This window comes from Giraffa tippelskirchi, chromosome 9, assembly GCF_054371585.1.
Source record: "Giraffa tippelskirchi isolate mGirTip1 chromosome 9, T2T-mGirTip1v1.2.pri, whole genome shotgun sequence".
NCBI lineage: Eukaryota > Metazoa > Chordata > Mammalia > Artiodactyla > Giraffidae > Giraffa > Giraffa tippelskirchi.
In genome coordinates this window covers 116753863-116779357 of record NC_137283.1, presented here as the reverse complement: position 1 = coordinate 116779357, position 25495 = coordinate 116753863, and the positions used below count along the sequence as shown (strand labels likewise).

General features: G+C 42.0%; 1 protein-coding gene across 3 annotated transcripts in view; it reads right to left on the bottom strand.

Annotated features, from left to right (window-relative positions):
* FAXC (failed axon connections homolog, metaxin like GST domain containing) overlaps positions 1 to 25495 on the bottom strand; it is a 319499-nt gene that overhangs the window by 147644 nt on the left and 146360 nt on the right. For 2 of the 3 annotated variants that reach the window (XR_014065129.1, XR_014065128.1), the window contains exon 8: positions 9156 to 9264. Coding sequence is in view for 1 of the 3 variants with exons in the window: in XM_081529155.1 (XP_081385281.1) it covers positions 9187 to 9264 (78 nt within the window). In the remaining 2 variants the exon portion in view is untranslated. Of the gene's footprint in view, positions 1 to 8192; positions 8337 to 9155; positions 9265 to 25495 lie in introns of those variants that run through there. The other variant, XM_081529155.1, reaches the window with a different exon arrangement.

Below are 25495 nucleotides of genomic sequence, written 5' to 3'. Positions count from 1 at the left end.
CCAAATCTGAGAGAGGAGCAGAATCTGTGTGGCATTGGTGGTAATTTGCCCATTGGTGGCCCTAGGGGTAAAGAATCTGCTTGCCAATGCAGGAGATGAAGAGATGTGGATTTCATCCCTGGGTTGGGAAGATCCCCTAGAGGAGGGCAGGGCAACCCACTCCACTATTCTTGTCTGGAGAATCCCATGGACAGAGGAGCCTGGAGGGCTACAGTCCATGGGATAGCAAAGAGCTGGACATGATGAGCACACACATACACACTCCAGGGACTGTGGCCTGGGAGCTGGGACCACGTGCCTCCTTGAGTGGAAATCAGCCTGTTAAGATGCTAGGACCCCACTCAGAGTATCAAAGCCTCTCATCATCACTCTTCCAGCTCCAAGTCTCAAATGAGAAAATGAAGTAAAAATATGGAAACGCAAAAAGCACTACGCTCACATTATTACTGCTTTTACAACTAACAACAATAACCTCAGACTCTTCACTTTTGCAAGGTGGTACCTGCCTGGCAGGCTTTTTGCAAACTGAATGACAGTGCCTGGGTTTAGAAAAAAATTGGGCCTTGATCGCCAAAGGGATTTTGACAGCTTCTCCCCACACATATTATCCTGCTCCTCAGATTCACCCCTCAATCTGACACCCTAAAACTGTATACCAAAATCACCTGGAAAATCTATCAAAATATAGATGGCTAGGCATCTACCTAAGGAGTTTCTGAATCAGCTGATCCAGGGTCAAACCTGAGAATTGCATTTCTAACAAATTCCTAAGTGATATCGGCCTTGCTGGTCTGGAGACCACTCTTTAAGAATCATGCCTATAAAGAAAAAGAATTCCATTTAGAATTTTAAAAAGAGGAATGGGAGATACAAAAATAAGTGAATTATATGAAGGAAATGTTGGTGATGGGAAGAGGGGAATCCCAAATGATTATATTAAAGAATTACCAGCCTGCTGTCACATATATATATATATATATATATATATACATATGTTAGATATAAATATATACAGATCCAGCAATTTTAATCTCATTCAAGGATGAGCTCACATGGAGGCTCTAAGTGATTCAGTTATTGGCCCAGTGTCATGGGGCTTGTTCAGCACTAACAGACTAGAACTAAAATTCAATTCTGCTCCATTCTATGCTTTCCAGTGCAAAACATTGCCAGCAGTTAGGATCTTCACTGTTTTCGACAGAGAAAGACATTTCACATTTGATCTCTTTAAGGAAAAGTGGTGCTCAGGTAGCCCACTGTAGTCACTTATTTTCAAATGGGGAGACAGAAGAGGAAGCCTCAAGAGATAAAATATGATCCAGAGATGTGCACGTAGGTTTTCACAGAACAGCTAATTTATTAACCAGGTTGGATGACTTAGTAGTCAGCTTGGCATTGATCTCTAAACTCTTTCTTCACTGTTTTGACTCCACCATCCAGGAGGTTCTGGAGGAACTTGATTCCCTATTTGATTTTTAGCAGCATCTGCCTTCCCCACACGTTCCAGTTCGACTTGTCCTGGCAGAGATGAAGTTTGCATTTGCCCTGGAAGCCCGAGCCAGTTCCCAGGACAGCATGGAAACTACCATTCTCTCTTTAGGAACATCTCCACTTTAGGACTGCCTGGTAAACTGACCAGCTGCCACCTACTGCTGTTAAACCCCCTCTATTCTGGCCTAAGAGCACAGACCCTTTCCTCTCTCATTCATTGTGAAGATTCCGAAGAAGAGGGAAGAGGGGAGACCATTGTAACTGGAAGCTTGCGGATGGAGCCCTTCAGGAGGAAATAAATGTACATGAATTTGTTTTGAATTTGAAAACAAGTAGAGGACAGGGGGCTCTTCCTAATATTGTTGATTTGGTTGAGCTCTTATTGTCCGGTGCCTTAATAGGCCCTTGATAAGTGTATTTTGAATTGGCTGAATTTTAATGACACATTCAGTTTGGATATTACTCTTTGTAAGAGCTAGCATAACCCAGGGCCTTTGTTTCCTCATCTGAAAGAAGGAGAGGGTAAGAATCCACAGACATAAATGGAGATGTGGTGAATTTATTCAGGAGTCTGGATGAATTCCTTTCTGGCAGTGTACATAGATATGTATTGTGAAATATTGTCTATATTAGCAGGGAGACAGTTCTAGAAAAATCTAGAAATAAGTATTTCTATGTATCTCCAATTAAGTCACTGCTACAGGTACCAGTAATGAAAACAATAATGCTGTCAGACTACTGTTTGGTTAGTAGAGATTTGCTATAGAGTTGTTTACCTTTGTCTCACTGACAGTCCCAGCTATAGAAGTATTGAGTTTTAAGCTTTTTTTAAATTCACCTATTGGTCTTAGGAAAGATAGGAAGGTAAGGACAGGAGCCATCATGTGCTGGTAAACGTTGAACAACCAGCTCTCTGGTGACAGGGGTGGGGGAGGGGGCCTGACTTGTCATGTTTGCCAATTTCTGTGGTGTAAATAATCTGCCATGGTCAGTTCAAAGCTGCCAGCAATTTAACAACTGACTTGCAAAATTCCTGACAGAGGTGGCTCTCAAGTATGACACCATCACCACAGGGAAGAAACCACAGGTGGCAAAATTTGTCAGGATCTTCCCCACCCACAGAAAAAATTTTGGAGTGAGAAGGGGGAAAAACTGTTCTGTGAGTCAGGTAACCTAAATTATAGTTATTTGCAAACAGCCAGATAGGTAAACCAGAGAAGGCAATGGCAACCCACTCCAGTGCTCTTGCCTGGAAAATCCCATGGACAGAGGAGCCTGGTAGGCTACAGTCCAAGGGGTCACAAAGAGTTGGACACAACTGAGCGACTTCACTTTCACTTTTCACTTTCATGCATTGGAGAAGGAAATGGCAACCCACTCCAGTGTTCTTGCCTGGAGAATCCCAGGGACGGGGGAGCCTGGTGGGCTGCCGTCTATGGGGTTGCACAGAGTCAGACACGACTGAAGCGACTTAGCAGCAGCAGCAGATAGGTAAACAGATCTGTTACACACAGAACCAACTAAAAATAACACAGTGGACCGGACACGTAAAAAGTCCCTGGTGATTAGTTCACAAAGACTGAAGAAATGTCTCAGTTGTCCACCATACTACCGTAACATTGGCATGGATTGGTCGAAAGGTCAGGGTCTTCCAATCCCATGATTCCACAAATTACACTCGTACACCAGTTTATCTCACCAAGCACCATATGATTCAGGCACCTATGCTACCAAGACCTAAAGGGACAGTGTGGTGTGACAAAAAGCACTGACCTAGGCTGAAGTCAGAAAGACCCAAATATGGCCTCTGTTACTCATTTAATGACTTTGGGAAAATCATGTTAACTTTTCTAAATTCCATTTGGCCACATCTATAAAGTAAATAATTCCCTAAAGTTCCTTACAGCTCTAAGATCCTAGGCTTCCAAATGGAATTTTTTTGTTGAGTTTGAAACTATGCTCACTGCAAAGTAGTGGTGGACATTAAAAACCTGCTTGAACTACAACCCAAGTGTCATTAGGGCTTTAGCACTGGATCTGAGTACACCATTTTGACACAACTGTGAGAACCCAAGTCAAGTACAGTGCAGGAAGAGCTCTCCATATCAGCTCCTTGCCTTTTATTAATTTCAGTAATAGAGAACTTAGATTTGTCTCTGAACATCACACCCACCTGCTGCAGCTCCTATTAGTGGCCTGAACCACAGACCATGCAAATGCAATGCCTCTCCAGAGTCCACTTCACATGTCTAGGGCTTCCTTGTTACTTAAGAGTCCACGTGGGCTCTTTATCAGTGCAGACAACAGTCTTCTGTGGCATGACATGCTGATTTTATAAGATTAGCTGGAACAACATTTTGTTACTCCAACTAAGAATTAAAATTGTTAAATATTCTGTACATATTGCAAATAACACTGTTTCACTCAATACGTGATCCTTTCTTAAAACTGCTGTGAAGTTTTCCAGAAACTTTTGTCTAATGAATTTTGTGTACATGTGTGTGAGAGAGAGACATACAGACAGAGATTCAGTTGTTGGGGATTGGAAAGCAGGTAGAAATAGGGTGTGAAGAGCTAGGTATATGAGCCTGTGAGTCTATGTGTATATAGATACAGTCACAGAAAAGTGACCAACAAATTATTTTCAGAGAGGATTTGGGTCAGAATTCTAGCTTGCTCTGAACATTCAAACCCAGAGCCTTGATCTAGAGTTTCTCTGGTACTATTAATTTGTGATTTAAAACTGTAATTATTGAAGGTTGACGTAACAACATCTGGACCTTCCTGATTCAACATCAAACAAATCTCAAATTGACACTACTGAAAAAAATGAGTGTGGACACCACATAGTGCATAATGATCAAGATTATGCTCCAACTAGCTATGTAAAACCACAGAATGAGACAGGATACAAGAACACATAGGCGCTTACCTGGTGGCTCAGTGGTAAAGAATCTCCCTGCAATGCAGGAACCACAGGAGACATGGGTTCGATCCCTGGGTCAGGAAGATCCCCTGGAGAGGGCATGGCAATGCACTCCAATATTATTGCCTGGGAAATCCCATGGACAGAGGAGCCTGTTGGTCCATAGGGTCGCAAAGAGTCAGGCACCACTGAAGCAACTTAGCAGGCACAGCACGCACAAGAAAGCGTGAGTGAGCGGAGTTGTAGGAAGGTGATATGGCCTCCATATAAAAGAACAGATTGCAAACTAAAATGTCGACTTCGGGGACTGTGTGCCATGTTTGACTTTCCTGGACCAACAACAACAGAAAAAGGAAAAAAAAAAAAAACCCTAGCTTTGAGTCTTTGTGATTATTAATTTTTTTAAGAAAAAAGAACTGTATTTAAATCAGGCCCTGAGCAGGTTGGCTGGACGCGCGGAAGCCTCGCTCAGCCCACAGATGTCTGTCGGCGCTGCCACATGGCAGGATCCGGCCGTGGGGGTCTCCGGAGCCCAGCACAGGACCCAGAACTTCTGATTTTGGTGCTGGATCCAAAACTCCCCATCCCTTTCCAGTTCATTTCAAACGCCTATTGTTTGCCATATTTATCTGCCATCACTGCTGTTTGTTAGCAAATGGAGAGAGAACTGCCAGGACTAAATTTCAGACTGCCCTCAGAATAGTGCAAAGGCGCTACAGGAATTGCGCGACAGATGGTCTTTGAATGATATACGGAACCTCTGCCCTTGGGCCCGCTTTGGAGGAGCCGTTTTGGATTGTTGCTCAGAAGAGTGAGAGGCTGTTGTGTGATATGTGATTATTCCATAATAATTTTAATTATTTTGCCTGTTTTCAAACAATAGTCTCAGCCTTTTTTAATTTTTACACTCACTGAGTTGTGACACGAGCATTCTTTTCTCTGTGTTAGCAGGGATTAAAATCAAGCCCTGTATCCCTTCCCGTTTTTCAAATAATCCATGTTTAAATAAATTACCTCGGTCTGGAAAACCAAGTTACGTGGCGTCCTCCTGGCATACACACAAGCAAGGAAAAAAAAAAAAAGCCCTTATTGTGGTGCCTGGTTTGAGATTGTTGCGGTAACAAGTTTCAAGAAAAGCTTGCTCTTTGCCTCTTTGGAGCGAGGCTCGGGCTAAGGGAGCTTCATTGACATGCGTGTGGGGATCCCATAGGAGCTGCTCAAAGGTGCAGTCCGAAGCAGTCAGACGGCATCCGATGTGCATGTAAATGAAGCTCCCCAAGTGGGGTGTAGGCTTCTGGAGATATGGAAAATATGCCATCTCCATCTCTTCCAAATCCAATAGAAACTTCCGAATGTTTTTCTGAAGCAGCAGGAGCCAACGAGAAGCAGATGCTAAACTTTCAAGGCATCTGAATGTGTTTCTCTTTACTGGATAGATTTGTTGGCTGAGCACTGGCAGATGGGGTTCCGGGTTAGAACCCAGGCTTTTGGTTTCTCAGCTCAGTGGGCAGGTGGCTGTCACCCTGCATGTCCCAATGGTTCTGGCATTGGCCTCCAGCTTTAACCTAAAGGAGAACATCACTCTGGTAAATGCCAAGGCTGCCAGGGGCTGTCTCGAAGGATAAAATCCACAGTGACCGTAACCACAGGTGAATCTGGGAATGAGTTAATGTTCATAAGGTGGGCTTTTTCCCCAATATAAGAATGTGTGGCTTTACCTAGAGGTCATTGCTTACTTATGAAATTCTCCCCTCCGGCTGAATTCCACATCCCCTAATAGGCTGTAGTCCCACCCCTCAGCCGAGAGCCAGATCAAGCTTTGGATAATTTCCAAGCTGATTGTTCTGGCACCTTGGTAATAAGAAAGACATTCTGCATTGTCCCCTTGGTCTCCAGCTAAGTGATACTGTTACCTCGAAAACAGGAATCTCTGGTGAGTGGGGTTACTAGAAAAGAGAAAACCCAAAACTCTGACCCTGCTGTTTGATAGAGAAATCCCCCATGGAGTCTTCAATGCTTCCCAACAACTGTGGTTTTAATCCAATAACAGCAGCTCCTCTAACAGAGAGAAACTCAACTCACACAGCACTTAATGCTCAAATGAAATTCAGATAACTCCCACTGTGCTGACAAAAGGGACTGGGGAAATGAAATGTCCTCTGCTCTTTCCCAAGGAAGACATGCCTTTGGTGAGATTCAGCCAGCCCACCCTCCCAGAGAACAGCCGTCTTGCTTTCTCCCCAGCAAGGCAGAGACTTCCAGTTGTACAGAGCACACATTCTCAGAAAACAAACAAACCAAAAAAGTAAGTTAATGTTTGCCACCTCGAGGAGCCACAACCAGTCTTTTAAGACATGGAGAAATGTCTAACAAGGACTTCTCCAGCTTCTTGGGTGTGACTCCTTTTGTAAGAATGCTGTTGCTGACAAGTTTCATCACAGATGTGTGATTGAAAGAAGGGCTCTGACAATACCAGCAATCATAGACAATGTCGATCTGTGTTCTCTGCCTATTTGAAATTGCAAAACTCCACTTCAAATGTATTTGTGTTTTATCTTCAGTCATTAAGTTTCTGTACAGGTCAGGCCCTAGGCAGTGTACTGTACATGTATGCTCATGTGTACTGAGTTGTATCAGACTCTTTGTGATCCCATGGGCTGTAGCCCACCAGGTTCCTCTGTCCGTGGAATTTTCCAGGCAAGAATACTAGAGTGGGTTGCATTTTCCTACTCCAGGGGATTGTCCCGACCCAGGGATCAAACCGACATCTCGTGTCTCCTGCCTTGGTTGGCAGATTCTTTACCACCATGCCACCTGCAGAACATACACATTATCTCTAACACTTACAACAACCAAGAAGGTATTTATTATCCTCCAGATATAATTCAGATGGAAAAAGTGTCTCATGTTGATTGAATGACTTAACAAAGGTAACTCAAAATAAGTAGCCAAGTCAAAATTTGATATCATTATTTAAGTCCAAGGACCATATTCTTTTCATTGATGTATGTATGTCACATATGTGCCACATCACACATGGTAAACAGCCTTGTGAGGTGTAAATTTCACCATATTTTGGATTCCTGAGGGAGGAAGTTATGTACACACTTAGTACCTGACATGCTATGAATTCTAAACAAATACTTAGTCACTGGAATATTCCTTTATAGAAATATAATTCAAAACAAATGTTAGTCTTAATCATTTAGGCTCTATCTGCTATTTCTTTTTGATCATTTCACATGATATTTACCCATATGTGTGCTAAGTTACTTAAGGTACATGACACTATCAAAAAACTAGGAATCTGTGTGTGTGTGTGTGTGCATGAGTGCTAAGTCGCTTCAGTCATGTCTGACTCTTTGTGACCCTATGGACTTTAGTCGTCCAGGCTCCGCTGTCTATGGGATTCTCCAGGCAAGAATACTTGAATGGGTTGCCAAGCCATCCCTCCAGGAGATCATCTCGACCCAGTGGTCTAGCCCACATCTCCTAAGTCTCTTGCATTGGCAGGCAGGTTCTTTACCACTAGGATGTTTACTCTGGCTGGACCTAATTTCTGGAAAGTTTCCCTGATTGAGCCAAAAGGATTCAACCAATCCAGGCTGACATGGATCAATTCCATGAGAGAGCAACTATCAGTACCTATTCCTGAAACAAAATCACCAAGGATCTAACAAACATCCACAATCAACTCAGTTCTTCTGACAAAGAAATATGGTAAATAAATAAATAAAAACATTGTTCTTAAATATGGAGAGTTCTAACAACTTGATTGACCAAAAAAAAAAAAAAGATGCTTTATTTGTTGACTCTGTAGGAGAATAAGGGGCAAATGATTCTACCTTCAAATCCCCAACTGCATCTTCTGCATCTTGTTCTTTGTAAATAAATTTCTGTGTTTTTCTATCTAGCTCACCTGATTAAGAAAATAATGTTATTTTAATACAAACACACATAAAAAGTATGATTATTTGCTTCAACCAACCACTGGAGGATTCCATTCAAGATCAAAAAATAAATAGCCTAAGTCAATAGCAAGGTGACAATAACTGAAATGTATATATATATATATATATATATATATTTTAAAAGAACAGCTATGCAAATATTAGCCATTTTGCCATGTTTCCTGAGAGCTTTTTTTTAACATTAGCAGTCAAAAGAGTGGCAGTCTGTCGGGACCCCAAGACCCCTATGGATGGCAAACCTAACAGTTAAAAGATTGCACAGAGTGCTTTTATTCTGACCCACTTGAGAATTAGGCTCAAGCATAAAGGAAAAATAAATGGGAATTAGAGGGCAACTCACAGAGGCATTTCAGTTGGGGAAAAAATACCACCATTAAGTCCCAAATGCAATTTATGAATACAGCATTTGAATTTTTTAATTGTTTCCACCAAAAAAAAATGAGGTTAATGAAATTACACTGGAACCAGCTATTCGATCATATACAATTTAGCTGACTAACGTCTCTGTACATCCAGTCCTGAGCTCCTGATCCTATCTGTAATCTTGCCAAACTTTGAGTCCAATAAGAGAAACCTTTTTCCTTTCTGTTTTTTCTCCCCCTGGGCAGGGATGGAAGAAGTTGGTGATTTCAAGTACTCCATGTTTCATGGTCAAACAGGATCAATTTGATACAGCTGCCAGGGACATACGAAGCAGAAAGGGGGCCCTGGAGATCATCTGTGCTGGTAGTTTTCAAATCATCTAGAGCCACTTTGAAACTACTCACCACATTTGTCCACTCTTCTCACTCCAGTGGCTTAATATGCACTCCACAGGGAACCAGAGAAAAGGAAGTCTCCTTGGATAAGCTGCCAGACAAGTGAGGCTACATATCTCTGAAACAGATAATAACAGATTATTACTACTATTTCCAATAATAAAATTATGATTTTACATCAGGAACCCATGAACACATACTTCTGTAGGACAATTTTTAATGTTTGCAATAGACAATCAAAGTAGACCTCCCAAAGGCTTTCACCAGAGGCCAAATACCCATACCCAATCTGTTTTCAAAGTTCTATACATACAGGGTTCTTAAGAGTGAAAAGAGCTCAGCGCCATAGGATAAAAAGAGTCATTCATTTTTTTCATTCATTCATTCATCGCATGTTATATTTCAGATACATCAAGCAGTGGGAATTCAGTGTCTATTCTCAAAAACAAATACTATGTAGTGAAGAGAAAAAAACATAATAACAATTATGGTTCAAAACAAGAGTGGGTATGTAACAAAATTTCTGCTGGTTTGACCGTCTGTCTGCTTCATCACTGAGACTCCCCACACTGAGCCTCCAAACATTTCCTCTCCCATCAGACACAGCTGCTGTTGCCACTCCTCCAGTGGGACAAAGGTGTCCCCTGCCACTCTGCCAGAGCTACTTCTGTGGCCAAAGCAGAGCACACTGCTCCTCCATACTGTTATTACCTTTGCCATTTTTCCCTTGTCCAAAGTCTCCTTGGTCAAGGCTGGCCTATAGTCTTGCAGGTTAAGAAGATACAACCCACTCCTGTTTGTGTTTCACCATGTCATAGGCCCTAAAGAAATTTTACAGAATTTAGTGAAGTAGCACTTGCAGACCTATAGGATTCAGACCCATCAGAATGAAGCCAGCAAGAGTTTGGCCAGGAGACAAATCCAAGCCTCCAAGAGGCTCCTTGACCTCGTTGGAAGACCTTGAGCCAGGCCACCTCTCTGGCTGTGCAGACATCACCAGACCTGCCTGAATCTTGAGAAAGGACAGAGTGTGACTTCTTTTCCCAAACGTTTCCTTAGCCTTGATGGCAACACATTTCTGTGGAGTCTCTCCCAGCAGACTACAGACACATCTTGACAAGTGTGACTCCTACTTGGGCTCTAGCGAGGATAACACCAGTGGAGATGTGGAGGAACAGAGCCCTGAGCCACAGAGTCCAGGAAGGGCAGCTGGATCTGAAAAGGTCACTGAGATCAGATCTGAAAGATGTGCTGTACTCCATTAGTCAGACCATCATTGCGCACATTGGAGGATGGAATCTCAGGAAAGTAAAGGGACAATCAATTCAAAAGCTTAGAGGAATGAAAAAAGTACAGGGTGGATGAAAAAAAAAAATACATGCTTGCTTGCTTAGGTATAATATTTGGTGTTAGGGGGAAAGAAGCAAGAGATGAGCCTGGAAACCAGGAAGGGTTTGATCACAGAGTTTTATATGCTACATGAAAGAATCTGTTTTATCCTCTTTTGGGTTTTTGTGGGATTTTTTTTTTTTGGCAAACCTTTGAAGAACTGAGCTGGATAATTATTTGATCATATTTACCCAGTGGAAAGATCACTGTGTTAATAGTGTAGAAGGTGGTGTTGACACTAGCTGAAACTCCAATACTTTGGCCACCTGATGTAAAGAGCCAACTCATTGGAAAAGACCTTGATGCTGGGAAAGACTGGGGGCAGGAGAAGAGGGTGACAGAGGATGAGATGGTTGGATGACATCACTGACTCAATGGACATGAGTTTGAGCAAACTCCAGGAGATAGAGAAGGACAGGGAAGCCTGGCATGCTGCAGTCCACGAGGTCGCAAAGAGTCAGACATGACTGAGTGACTAAACAACAACAAGACTAGAATGAAAAGAGTCAGGAAGGTCTATCTGGGAGAGGCTCTAATTTTCAGGCAGGAGGTCATGAGATATTGTAGCAGACAGACTACTGAGATGGCCCCAAGATTCCTACCCAAAGGTGCCTGTGAAACCCCCTTCCCTTGAGTGTGAAGGAGGACTAAAAATATGATGGGTATCACTTTTGTGATATGCCAAAGGTGAAAGAATTTTACAGATGTGATTGAAGTCCCTAATCAGTTGACTGTGAGTCAATCAAAGGAGACACTATCCTGCAGGGACCCAATCTAATCAGGTGAGCCCTCAAAAGAGCAGTTAGAGGTTAGAGACTGGAACCATCAGGGATATCCACTTGCTGACCTTGAGGAAACAAGCTACTCTATTCTGAGCAGGCCTCTGAAAGGATCACATGGTGAGGATCTAGAGGAGCCTCTAGGAGATAGGAGGCAGCAAGATGAAATCCTGACCCATATAAACTATGAGGTAATAAATGTGTGTTACCTTTATTGTCTTAATCTTCTAAACATGTGGCAATTTTGTGCAGCAGTATGAAAAAAAATACAGATAGAGATAGCAGGAGGCAAATAAGTAGTATATTCAGAAAAAAGATCTGAGAGGAAGTAGAGTGTGAGTTGATGTGAGTGAAAGAACAACTTGGAAGTTGCTAACTGTGATGGTAGGTAACCAGTTTTATTTTGGACATGTTGAGCTTTCTATAGGGCATTCAGGTAGCCAGGTCTAGAATTCAGTTGTATAAAAGGGCTTAATGCCAAAGGAAAGCCAAGGGTTAAGCCTGGTAAATACACCACGTCTGAAGGGTGGGAGCCAAAGTTTAGAGCCAAAGGAGGCAGAGTAACCATGGTGACCAACAACACGGAGGCTGGGAGCAGGCAGGTGGAAGGGGCTGAGGAATCCGCCTGCAGGTCTCTCAGGGATCCCACATACTCATGTGACTGCTCCAGGAGGTCTTGTTCTATGTTGCTGTTGTCACATTTTTAAGAAACAAATCAAATCAGGCAGGACCATGGTTAGATTGTGATCACCAGGGCACAGGTAAGGAGAAAGGAAAGAAGACTAAAGATGAAGCTCTCAGATGCATTGATATTCCGATGACAGGAAGGGGATGGGGAGCTGGCCCTGCGACTGAGAAGGAGGGGCCAGGGATAGAGGAGGAGAAGGAGGAGAAACAGCTTTTCCTGAAAAAAAAAACCAGGAAAGGGGAAAGATCCTAATGGCCATGCTCACCAGTCTTGAAAGCCACCATTCAAGAGGACTGAGGACACCCAAGAGGAAACAATATGAATGAAATTTAATGTGAGCAGACGTTTAAATTTGAGTCCCAGTGGCCACTCTATGGCTAGCTTTTTACTCTCCTCATCTGTAAAATGAGTACCTGTCGGGCTTCCCTCACAGAGTTAGAAATTCTCCCCTCCCTCCCATTCTGGCTCATAAAGGCTTGAATGTAAAGGAGCCAGTCCTTCCCACCTCCTCCAGCCTGAGGAGACTGGATCTCAACTTCAAACTGCCCTGAACTGCTCTGTCAGGTTCAAGCTAACTCCTTTCTGAAAGGAGAGACATGGAGATAAATATGCTCGCGGACCATCTCTAATTGCCAACAAGTACAAGAAGTCGAAAGGTAGACAAAGAGAACTTCACTTCTCTTTATTATTTTTTTAATTTGCATTGGAGTGTAGTATATTTACAATGATGTGTTAGTTTCAGATGTACAGCAAACTGAATCGTCTATACATAACCATATATCTACTCCTCTTTAGATTCTTTTCCCATATAGGCCATTAGGAGTACTGAGGAGAAGGAACCTCACTCTCCTTTAAAGACACAATGCCTATTTGTTTACTTGGCACTTGCTTTATTGGAAAGCAGCTGAGAACCAAGGCACAGACAAAACAGACCTCTTACAGCCACTGTCTACACCACAGAACCTACCCTCATTAGCCAGCTTTATCAGAAAGGATTTCCTAGGGTTCTTACTCGAGGCCTGCTTTTCCTATTTGGAAATTCTAACAGGCTTGGTGATATGGTCCCCAAATAAGCAGGCTAATAAGACCAGCAAATTAAAAGAAGACTGGAAAAGACACATTGATAACAGTAACAAGTGACAGCTGATGGCTTAACAGCAAGAATGGAAACGGGGGGGAAATAACTATAGAAAGCAAACAAAAGAAGTAAAAATCACAGCAGTTTAGGATCATTTAGTGCAGAGTAAAAACATTCTACACACTACAACAGATCCTAGAGGGCACCGGAGCACAGCATGATGGTATAAGCCATCGTTAAAAAAAGGTAAATTATACTTGCTAAAGTCTAAAAGGCAGAGACATTCATAATATACAATAACAGTAAGAGGAGGCTTATGGCCTGATCCATTTACTCTTTAGATGTCATTTCTTGAGGAGCAGCTATGTTCCCAGCAATATTCCAGGCACAGAAACATAAAGAAGCAGGAATGAGGTGGTGGCTGTCTTGAGTAGCCCACAGTTACTGGGAAGCTCAGCTATTTTGAGAAAAATCAGTCTCTGCCAGGTGTCCTTTCCAGAGCCCTTGGAACATTTATTAAAATATCAAGGTTTTTGAAAAACCTGAACAATTCACACTTACCTCATTGGCAAAACCAGGTATGCTTTATCTAGAATGAATTGACTACTTTTGTTGAAAAACAAGAAGAAAATCTGAATATGATTCTCCTAGTCTAATGGCTACCTACCCTATGGTTGTATATAAAAAACATCTTCAGGAGCTGTGATGGTTTTTAACAACAGTCAGGCAGGAGTGCTTTTGTTCACTCAGAGTGCCTGTTATTTGTTTTATGTCATTAATGCAAGCCCCAAAAGTGTTGATGCTAAAACCAAGAGGTAGCTTAGACCCAGGGGGGAAAAACTTGGCTCTTTCTGATCAGTATCTTGTTCTGGTTTTTGGAATCCCACAAAATAAAATCTAAACCAGTGTTTCCAAACTATAGGCAGGCCAGTTGTATTAGAATTCCAGACTTCTGGGCCCCACCATTCTATCTAGTGGGATAGAATCTCCGTATTGTTTGAAACCTCTCTGGGTAACACTGACATGCAGCCAAAACCTCCTATAGCTTTAAGAGTCGATTGTTTTCAGTGTGTCTTACACCATATTAATAAAAGACAATTTCCCCATAAATACTGTAGTCCAAATTCAATGAAAAGAAAATCCCAAATGTTCTACATTAGACTTTAATCTTATAGCTGAACAGAAAAAAAAATTAACAAGAGAAGTTATATTCATGGTATTTTTTCGTAATTTTGAGGTTTACAGTTTAGAAAAGTGAGGAACTAAGCTAAAGAGTTTCTAATACAATTATATTTTGGCTACATCATCTTTCTATTATCATGCATGTACCCTCAGGGTATTAATAATAAAGTCAAAGGGAAACTGCAACTCTTGCTGGAAAAATAGAATTTCAAAAAAAGCTTGTCAGTCTTTAGAAATAATACCAAGACTCTCTTTGGTGCTGTTTAAGTTTTCTGCCTTTGTAAGCCCAGATATAATACGAGGATGAAAGAAGAAACATGTAGAAGCCAGAGACAGTCTCATTACATAGAGTTTAGTTACCCTGTGGAATGAAACTGGTTAGGGAGAGTGACATTATATGTAATTAAGATGTCCAGGGTCCATTGAAGCCCCAGGAAACAGATGCAAAATATATAATTATTAATAGCAATGATTAAATAGCAACAATAGAAGTCCTTGCATTATTAGATATCAGAGATGTGGTTTTTTTATGCTAAGTCACTGTAACTTGAAAATCTCCTGGGACCAAATATTTACCTCCAAGCTGGATGGTCAAATGATTCCGCATATTCTTTTTGCCTCTGTCAAGGAGAAAAAAGTCTTCCCTACTCTCCTTTCTCATCGGGAACAAACTGAAAGACTTAAAGACTTAGGATGCAGAAGGAAATGGCAACCCACTGCAGTATTCCTGCCTGGGAAATCCCATGAACAGAGGAGCCTAGTGGGCTACATCCATGGGGTCCCAAAGAGTCGGATACAACTTAACAACTAAACCACTACCACCACAGACAGGAAGCTGTGGTGACCAGGGTACACACTGGTTTTTGGCAGCCAGACAATCTAGACTGTCCTTTCCTGGCTTGGTATAAATTTTGTAGAAGCTCTCCCTGGGCATTTAGTGTGATGAACAAATTGGCAAATCCACATGTAGCCTCTATACACAGAACATTATTTGGGGAGCCAAGGGAGATAGATATTTTAACACTACATGAGCCAGGATTCTGTCCTCAAGGAAATTAAAATATAGCTGGGGAAAAAAATCCACAAACATCAATTAGGGGATTGTATGGCATAATTCATGATTAAGTAATAAATTAATGTCATAGCTGTTCAAAAAAGGAAAATTAAAATGAGAATAACTGGAAAGACTTCATGGAATTCATGCACTTGGGCTTTGAAGGATGCTACCAGAACTAGTCTCAGGTGGTTATGCAAGAAGAAGAATGGGCACTCGTACATAGAATTACATGGGTGTAAAATGACCTCTATGGTTTTCTTTTTCCCCCTCTTTATTTTTCTTTATTAATTAAAAATGGGAAACTTTTTGTCCATGGCCATGAGCTCAAAATGTATATAAAATGAAGTTGATGATTTAACAAATTTAGTGACATGTTCTTTAGAAAATCTTCAGTTCTTCCTAGATTTGGGGAAAAAAGCAAATTTGAAATAGTAAGTAGGAAAAAAGTGGGGAGGCTGCTGTAATTAGACAAGCTGCTACCAGAGAGTGGCAACTATGAATAATAGTGGATGAAGCAGAACACTGAAGGCTCAACAACGCAAGCCCACTTAACGCTGGGAAAAGACAACCACACTCTCCCCACCCACTCCACCCAAATCACCCCAGAATGCATCCATCATGGCTCTTCGAATGTACTTTACTGATCCTAATCTCCTTTTTAAGAAGGAAAAAAGGAAGAAAAGTTAAAAGAGGGGAAATTACCAGGGGGAAAAGTTCATTTTATTCATCCATTTGTTTATTTGAGAATTTTTTATTGAGCCACTACAACTGCTTTAGGTACCAGAGACACAGCTGTGAATGAAAGAAATAAAATGTCTACAATTTTGAGCTTTTGTGCCAATGGGGAAAAAAATTCTCCATTTTATGATTTTTTTAAAGAGAATAAGATGAACAAAGCTTTGAAGATAGCTTAGGTCCAACTTCCCGTGAGTTAGTGAAAGTCAAACTAGGTTTTCTTTTTTTAATCTATGCCATAGGTCACCTCTGTGACAATGAGTGTCGATATGTAGCCTTCATCTGCTCGTTCTTTTTCAGAAACACCCCTCCTTGTGCTTCTACAATAGTTAGCAATCTCTCTTCTGCTCTCTGGAACTGGCCTTCTGCAGCTTCTTCTCCATCTATCTCACCTGGGATAGTTCTCTTTCCCTCAGTTTCCTCAAACGCCAAAAGCTCACACACCTAGGCAACTGTGAAACCTATAAGTCAGTTATGTGATTTTTTTCCTCCAGACCAAGGGTCTGAGAAACTAAGAACTAAAGTTCTTGTTTGCCACTCAGGACGGGCTCCCACCCTGGGCAGGAGTCACAAATGACATTGCTGACTCATGGCCTAGGGGACCTTCGGGGACTAGAAACAGGTATTCTGGTTTGCGAGCTTGTTCTTTTAAAAGAGAAACAGAAAACCCTTTTCTTTTCCTTAATGAATTATTCTAGTTTTGCTCTGAGACCGCAGCTCTGTTTTATTTTCAGTTGTCTTTCTCCATAACTCCTTTTAGAAATAAAAATGGGAAACGTTATCTAGCCCCTAGGAAAAAATATGTCCATACATTCAAAAAGCAGTTTCATGCAACCTTAATAACCTGAATTCTATTTCCCTTTCCGTACATGATGGATGAAATTACTTTGATTATGCTGGCTTTCCAATTACTCATTCATGCCAAGAAAGCTAGCCCTTGAAACCTAGTCACCTTGTTTATTTCTTTCCCACCTTGCCCTTCACAATCAGAAAATCAAAGAGCACTGGAGCCGGAAGGAGCTTCGTGATCCCCAAAGGAAGGATTAAACTTAAAAGTCATACATATTGATTGACCTGAGTTTTCTAAAATTAAACCTAAGTAACTATTTCAATACCAATTTTTAAGCTGTAAAAACTGACTTGGAGTTAGAGTTTTGAGTCATATGAAAGGGTTTGTAAATATATAACCTGGTTGCCAAAGGGTTTCTACTTAATATACCAGGAAAAGATTTATTCCCCTGTGTTCACTTTATTCCTTAATCCAAATCAGTGATTTTCAAATTGTGCTCATTTGAAGTCTGAGGGTCTCTTCCACACGAAAGTGAAGGGGGACCAGTTTCGGAAGTTCTACACATTCTGCCCTGCTATGCCCAGAGACCCTCCCCTTTTTCTCTCTTAGAGTTGGGTTCACAAGTAAAAGTTCATATAAATAACACTTTCTGCTACTACACAAAAAGGAAAAATAAATTTTTTAATGTTTATTTTAATTTCTTTTTTTATTTATTTGGCTGGATCTGGTCTTAGCTGTGGCATGCAGGATCTTCCATTTTTGTTGTGGGATCTTTTTTTTTTAATTGTTGTTGGTGTTGTTTAGTCACTCAGTTGTGTCCGCTTCTTTGCAATCCCATGGACTGCAGCATGCCAGGCTTCCCTATCCATCACCATCTCCCAGAGTTTGTTCAAACTCATGTCCATCGAGTCAGTGATGCCATCCAACCATCTCATCCTCTGTTGTCCCCTTCTCCTCCTGCCTTCAATCTTTCCTAGCATCAGCGTCTTTTCCAATGAGTCAGCTTTTCACATTTGGTGGCCAAAGTATTGGAGTTTTGTTTTTTTTAATTGTGGCAATGAACTCTTTAGTTGCAGCATGTGAATCTAGTTCCCTGACCAGCGATCGAACTCAGGCCCCCTGCATTGGGAGCATGGAGCTTAGCCACTGGACTACCAGGTAAGAGTCCAATAAAAATAAATTTTAAAAATAAATGAACTTCCATAAGTAATGGCACACAAATAAATACAAAAAGTCAACCATAATTATTTTCTCACAGACACTTAGACTGGCGCTAGCAATTGGTCCTGGAATCAGCAGTGGGCTGGCCTTCTGGTATATGATTCTCCTTGACTGGATCTTCACTACCATGAACCAGGGCTCCCCACCAAGTGCCCCAGGAGCCAACTCCAAAGCCATAGACATCCTGGCTCCTTAGATACAGCTCTGCTAATCTGCTTGTAGTTTATAGTTGCTAGTAAAATTATTCATTCAACAAGCACATAAGGAAGGGCTCAAACACAGAGCCATGATGCCCAGAAGCAACACATTTTTAGTCTCACAGGAAGACAGATAAGCAAAATTTATAATTAACTTATAGTATGTAAAAACAGGATGACCATTATTTTATTTATTTGGCTCTACTAGGTCTTAGTTGCAGCAGCAGGTGGCACCTTTAGCTGTGACATGTGGGAGCTAGTTCCCTGACCAGGGATTGAACACAACTCCCCCTGCATTGGGAGCATAGAGTCTTAGCCACTGGACCACCAGGGAAATCCCTGACCATTATTTTAATGGGGAAGGTACAAGGTGTGTGAAAGCTGAGAAGAGTCATACCCTAGAGGTCAGGGAAGGCCTCACCAAGAAGCCTGGGCAGCATTTCAGGTGACAGCACAAAATACAAAGCAGGGAGGGGGAAGATTTGACTGGACAGGCAAGCAAGAGCCACATTATGAAGAGTCACGCCACTGGGAGGATTTCATTGGTGTATCCTATAGGAAATGGAAAGCCAGAGAGCCATTCACCTCACTTTATTGAACAATAGATAATTTCTTCATTTCCCTAGCCATTCTTTCTTTTTTTTTTTTCTCCTTTATCCCATTCATGTCAACAAATATTATCTGAGTCCCAACTCTGGGCCAATCACTGCTCCAGCCATAAAGAAACTTTGGAGTCATCTGAATCCTCTGAGACTCCAGGTCTCCTGCCACTCACACCCCCAGTCAGGCTTTTCGGGCTCAGCCACCCCTTGAGTGTCTGCTCCAACTGCCCAGTCATTCCTTTGGCATTTCATATGGGGATTTTCCACCCAGAATCAGCAATGGAATTTTTTAAACTGCAGAACTAGATAACATAAGTAAGGAAAAGAGTTAAAAAGGAGGCTCTTGAAAACATTTAAAATAGCTGCTCAGCATTGAAAATCAGCTTACGGGATGGCAAATGCAAATGTGAGCTCAGACAGGCCCAGCTCAGTTCTGCAAATCCTTTGGTAATGAAAATAGATCCACACTTTAATTTTTCAAACCATAAACCTCCCCGAAGCAAGTAAGAAAAGAGAGAGAACATAAGGGAAATGTTCTACAAAGAAAGTGGATTTTGCATTTGATGTGTGGATGGAACTCAGTCAGGACAGAAGTCCCAGACACTGTGCAGCAGGCTCAGTCATGGCTGGTACCCTAGGGTTCAGTTCCAATTGGGACCATCTCTTTCCAAAGTCCAGGATCATATTATCTCCCTCTCACCGCCATCTATCATATCAAACCCTGCTATCTGGCAAGGAGACAGGATCTTCATGAACACTAAGGTATAAATGATTGATAACAGCTTTAAAATGCTATTTCTTCCATAGGGCATTTGCATTTTAACAGAGTCCAAAGTCTCAAGCTGAAGGGAAACTCCTCTGAATGTGAACATATGAAAATAGTTTGCGATGGTTTTTTTTTTTGGCTCTTTCTCCACAGACTCAAAAGTTACCTGGCAGAAAGTAGATGCTTGATCATTCAACAAGGGAGAAATTGAGATTTATAAACCACTGAGTTCATACCTAGTGCACTGTCTTGGCAGAAAAATAAAACCAGGGGCAGTGCACATGGCTTCTCCGGTGCGGGACTCCTGCCCAGCCCCCAGTGGCCCCTTAGCGGGCTTCAGAGTGAGTCTTGAAGTGCCGCACCTCGCTGTGGATCCTTTCTCTTGAATTCCGAAAGGATTTCCAACACACTCTGACCACATATCTCAGCAGTGGCTCTGCATCCACTGAGCCCTCACCAAGGAGTCTTGAACTCAGCACCGCCCCTCACTCCCCGCGGAGGGGTGAAGTGGGAGGGGTTTCTCCTGAGTTGGTCTCTCTCTCAGCCCTACAAGAAGGGTGATAGTCGTTCTGGTTTCTGCTCCCCTATCGCTGCAGATTCACTTTACACTGGTTAGCTAATCCCTTATTGTCCAAACCCCCTATTAAAATCAATAACTCTTTATATTAAGCTTTCTTTGTTTATAAAAAGTGCTTTTTTGTTGCCTTGAACTTGATGTTACCGACCTCTGCTCTCCTCCCCCACCATTTTCCCTCCTCCCCTGGCTTAAAGACATTGTCCCTTCTGCCAGGAGATTCAGACAAAGCCAGAACATCTAGTTTTAAGGCTCTTGTCCAATTTTCTGACATATAAAATCACCAAAATACACTGCCTCAAGGCAATGTTTCTGAGTGTCTCACCTTCCTCAAGGTTTATAAGCTGAAATAAACTCAAATATCTCAAATTTCAAGACGTGAGGATGTAAACATACTTAGATCAGTTCTTTACCTTTCCCAGTTTGCAGAAAATCTAGAAAAATAATGCAGGTAGATTAGGAAAGAGGTAGGAAAACAAAACAAGAAGCCAAAGTTTATCTGCCTAGTATATGCTGAAGAACTAGACAAATGAGGAAGAGAGAAGAGCAAAGCATCCTGAGTGTTGGAGAAAGTCATGATAGAGACAGAGGGATTTAGAAACTGAGAGATTTGGAGATTTAGAAATTTTCAAGGAAATCTTAATAAGTAGTATTCTGAATAATAAATGTAATCTCTCTTTAGTCCTTCAAGAGATACAAGCAAAGATTGAAATTACTTTTGCTTATGGTTGCTGGATGAAGCACAAGCTGGAATCAAGATTGTCTAGAGAAGTATCAATAACCTCAGATATGCAGATGACACCACCCTTAGGGCAGAAAGTGAAGAACTAAACAGCCTCTTGATGAAAGTGAAAGAGGAGAGTGAAAAAGTTGGCTTAAAACTCGACATTCTGAAAACTAAGGTTATGGCATCTGGTCCCATCATTTCATGGCAAATAGATGGGGAAACAATGGAAACAGTGACAGACTTTATTTTTAGGGGCTCCAAAATCACTGCAGATGGTGACTGCAAGCCTTGAAATTAAATGACACTTGTTCCTTGGAAGAAAAGTTATGACCAAGCTAGACAGCATATTAAAAAGCAGAGACATTACTTTGCCAACAAAGGTCCATCTAGTCAAAGCTATGGTTTTTCCAGTAGTCATGAATGGATGTGAGAATTGGACTATAAAGAAAGCTCAGTGCCGAAGAATCAATGCTTTTGAACTGTGGTGTTGGAGAAGACTCTTGAGAGTCCCCTGGACTGCAAGGAGATCCAACCAGTCCATCCTAAAGGAAATCAGTCCTGAATATTCACTGGAAGGGCTGATGCTGAAGCTGAAACTGAAACTTCAAACTTTAGCCACCCAATGCGAAGAACTGACTCATTTGAAAAGACCCTGATGCTAGGAAAGATTGAAGGCAGGAGGAGAAGGGGATGACAGAGGATAGATGGTTGGATGGCATCACTGTCACAATGGACATGAGTTTGAGTAGGCTCCAGGAGTTGGTGATGGACAGGGAAGCCTGACATGCTGCAGTCCATAGGGTCACAAAGAGTTGGACGTGACTGAGTGACTGAACTGACTGATGGTTGCTGGACTGTTTCTTAAAGTACAAAGCAAGTCACATGGGTTCCTGTCATATTCAGTAGTCTAGCCAATGTTGTTCTAAAACTTCAAAATGCTTATCCTTTCAAATAGCCCTACAAGAGTGCCCTAAAATTCTACTTCTAAAAATAGGAGATTAAATTTCCTAATGGTAATTATCTTCAACCTTCATCAGCTGAGCCAAAATACCTATAATCCCTCCAGAGAAAGGGCCTACTTTCCAACCATGGTGTCTGTGCATGCCAGTCAGGGATGGATGGCCACTGTTCTTATATGTCAGCAGGAAAACCTCTCTCTAGAGTTTTGATGGGGTTCCTTTAATATGACAAATTGCTTTCTCAGCTCATTGGTAAAGGGTCACTTAATAAAACAGATTATCCTACATGCCAACACTGGGATGTTGCCATCTAGCATGCCACATGCTAGAACTTGCCATTTACCAAGGTTTGTTTTAAACTAGTTCAATGAGCATGTTGGGATAATGATAACAGGATTTGTTCCACTTACTTTGTTTCTAAAGGCAGAGAGGGTGTGAACCATACATCCTCTGATGCTTTTGGCTTATGATGTTCCATATTTGCTTCCTGGCCTGGTACCCAAGCAAGTGTTCTCCCCATGACCTAAAAAAAGGTGGCATCTCTCCCTCTATACTTCTACTATCCCTCAATATCTGCATCATCCCAGCTTCAACCCAACATTAGAACTCTTTCAACCTGGTTCACCCAACACTGGGTTCTCTTATCTAAATCACATCTTTCTGGATCGCCCTCAACATGTTGTAGTCTTTGAACTACCTCTGCTGTATCATATCACACAGCCTTAAAAGTGGATGATCCCTTCCTCCACTCTTCCTGACAAAGAGTAGCAGTTTGTCTTGTTTCTTATAATCCCATTAATCCACAATCTTCCTCACCTCTAGCATGGAGCCAGGCCATTATTGTCAGGGTTTCCCAGGTGGCACAGTGGTAAAGAATCCACCTGCCAATGCAGGAGACACAAGAGATGCAGCTTCAATTCCTGGGTTTGGAAGCTCAACCCACTCCCGTATTATTGCCTGGAAAATCCCGTGGAAAGAGGAGCCTGGCAGGCTAAGCCCATGGGGTTGCAAAGAGTCAGACAAGACTGAGAGACTGAGCACACACAGGCCATCATTGTCAATTCCTTGCTATGTTAGTTATTTTAACCCAAAAGCTCTCATTTTATATCATCATTACAATACATCCATTTCCCCAAAACCCCTTCACCACAATAAGTATATAGTTCATCCTCAGGGTGTTACCAAACTGCTCCTGCCTTTCTCTATATCAGAAGGTAAGAATGGGCTGCAAGGAAAGCAAGAACAAGTCAATGCATTTTTTGGCCCTAACTCAGAGACTTCTGCAGCAACCTCTCCTGACTGGCTGATGCAACATCCATACTCAATTTCTTGCTCCTTTGGTCCTTTCCACTATAGAACATGCAATGAGTAAGTATGCACTTTTCTAGGCTTTTCTACAAGTAGGGCTAGCCATACAATATAGGTCTGCCCAATAAGTTGTAGAAGAAGTCTACCAAGGTGAGAACAGTCCTGGGAAAGTTTCGGGTTCCTTATAAGAGAGGCCAATGTTGCTGGCCTTGCCCAATCCCCCATCTTTCTGCTTTGAAGGTGACTACAATAGCCAATGCTGGAGCAGCCATTTTGGGGCTGTAAGGCAGCAAGTACAATGCTTATGGTGACATTATCAAGCTGTTGAAGCAAGTCTAGCCACTGCCTGACTCTCTGGACCTTTGTTATGTGAGCCACTATGAACTGAGTTTACTGTCATGTGCAGGCGAAAGCATTCCTAGTTAACATACAGGGTCACCAAATGTCTTTCCAGAGCTATCTTTACAAGTTTCTCATCCTTTTCCCACTTTGAGAAAGAGCCTTTATTTAAAACTTTATTTTCCTGAAGAATTATCCTTTTTTCTATTTCAGCATGATACCACAGATAAGCAAATTTTTAGATTTTGTGTGCTTAAGAAGAGGTGGCAAGAATACACAGAAGAACTATACAAAAAAGATCTTCACGACCCAGATAATCATGATGGTGTGATCACTCACCTAGAGCCAGACATCCTGGAATGTGAAGTCAAGTGGGCCTTAGAAAGCATCACTATGAACAAAGCTAGTGGAGGTGATGGAATTCCAGTTGAGCTATTTCAAATCCTGAAAGATGAGGCTGTGAAAGTGCTGCACTCATTCTTGCCTGGAGAATCCCAGGGATGGAGGAGCCTGGTGGGCTTCTGTTTCTGGGGTTGCACAGAGTTGGACACGACTGAAGCGACTTGGCAGCAGGCAGCAGCAATATGCCAGCAAATTTGGAAAACTCAGCAGTGGCCACAGGACTGGAAAAGGTCAGTTTTCATCCCAATCCCAAAGAAAGGCAATGCCAAAGAATGCTCAAACTACCGCACAATTGCACTCATCTCACATGCTAGTAAAGTAATGCTCAAAATTCTCCAAGCCAGGCTTCAGCAATACGTGAACTGTGAACTTCCAGATGTTCAAGCTGGTTTTAGAAAAGGCAGAGGAACCAGAGATCAAATTGCCAACATTCGGTGGATCATCAAAAAAGCAAGAGAGTTCCAGAAAAACATCTATTTCTTCTTTATTGACTATGCCAAAGCCTTTGACTGTGTGGATCACAATAAACGGTGGAAAATTCTGAAAGAGATGGGAATACCAGACCATCTGACCCGCCTCTTGAGAAACCTGCATGCAGGTCAGGAAGCAACAGTTAGAACTGGACATGGAACAACACACTGGTTCCAAATAGGAAAAGGAGTACATCAAGGCTGTATATTGTCACCCTGCTTATTTAACTTATATGCAGAGTACATCATAAGAAACACTGGGCTGGATGAAGCACAAGCTGGAATCAAGATTGCCAGGAGAAATATCAAAAACCTCAGATATGCAGATGACACCACCCTTATGGCAGAAAGTGAAGAAGAACTAAAAAGTCTCGATGAAAGTGAGAGGAGAGTGAACAAGTTGGCTTAAAGCTCAACATTCAGAAAACTAAGATCATGGCATCTGGTCCCATCACTTCATGGGAAATGGATGGGGAAACAGTGGAAACAGTGACAGAATTTATTTTTTTGGGCTCCAAAATCACTGCAGATGTTGATTGCAGCCATGAAATTAAAAGACGCTTACTCCTTGGAAGGAAAGTTATGACCAACCTAGATAGCGTATTAAAAAGCAGAGACATTACGTTGCCAACAAAGGTCCATCTAGTCAACGCTATGGTTTTTCCAGTAGTCATGTATGGATGTGAGAATTGGACTGTGAAGAAAGCTGAGCACCAAAGAATTGATGCTTTTGAACTGTGGTGTTGGAGAAGACTCTTGAGAGTCCCTTGGACTGCAAGGAGATCCAACCAGTCTATCCTAAAGGAGATCAGCCCTGGGTGTTCACTGGAAGGACTGATGTTGAAGCTGAAACTCCAATACTTCGACCACCTCATGCAAAGAGTTGACTCATTGGAAAAGACCCTGATACTGGGAAGGATTGGGGGCAGGAAGAGAAGGGGACGACAGAGGATGAGATGGCTGGATGGCATCATCAACTCGATGGACATGAGTTTGAGTAAACTCCAGGAGTTGGTGATGGACCAGGAGGCCTGGTGTGCTGCAATTCATGGGGTTGCAAAGAGTCGGACACAACTGAGAGACTGA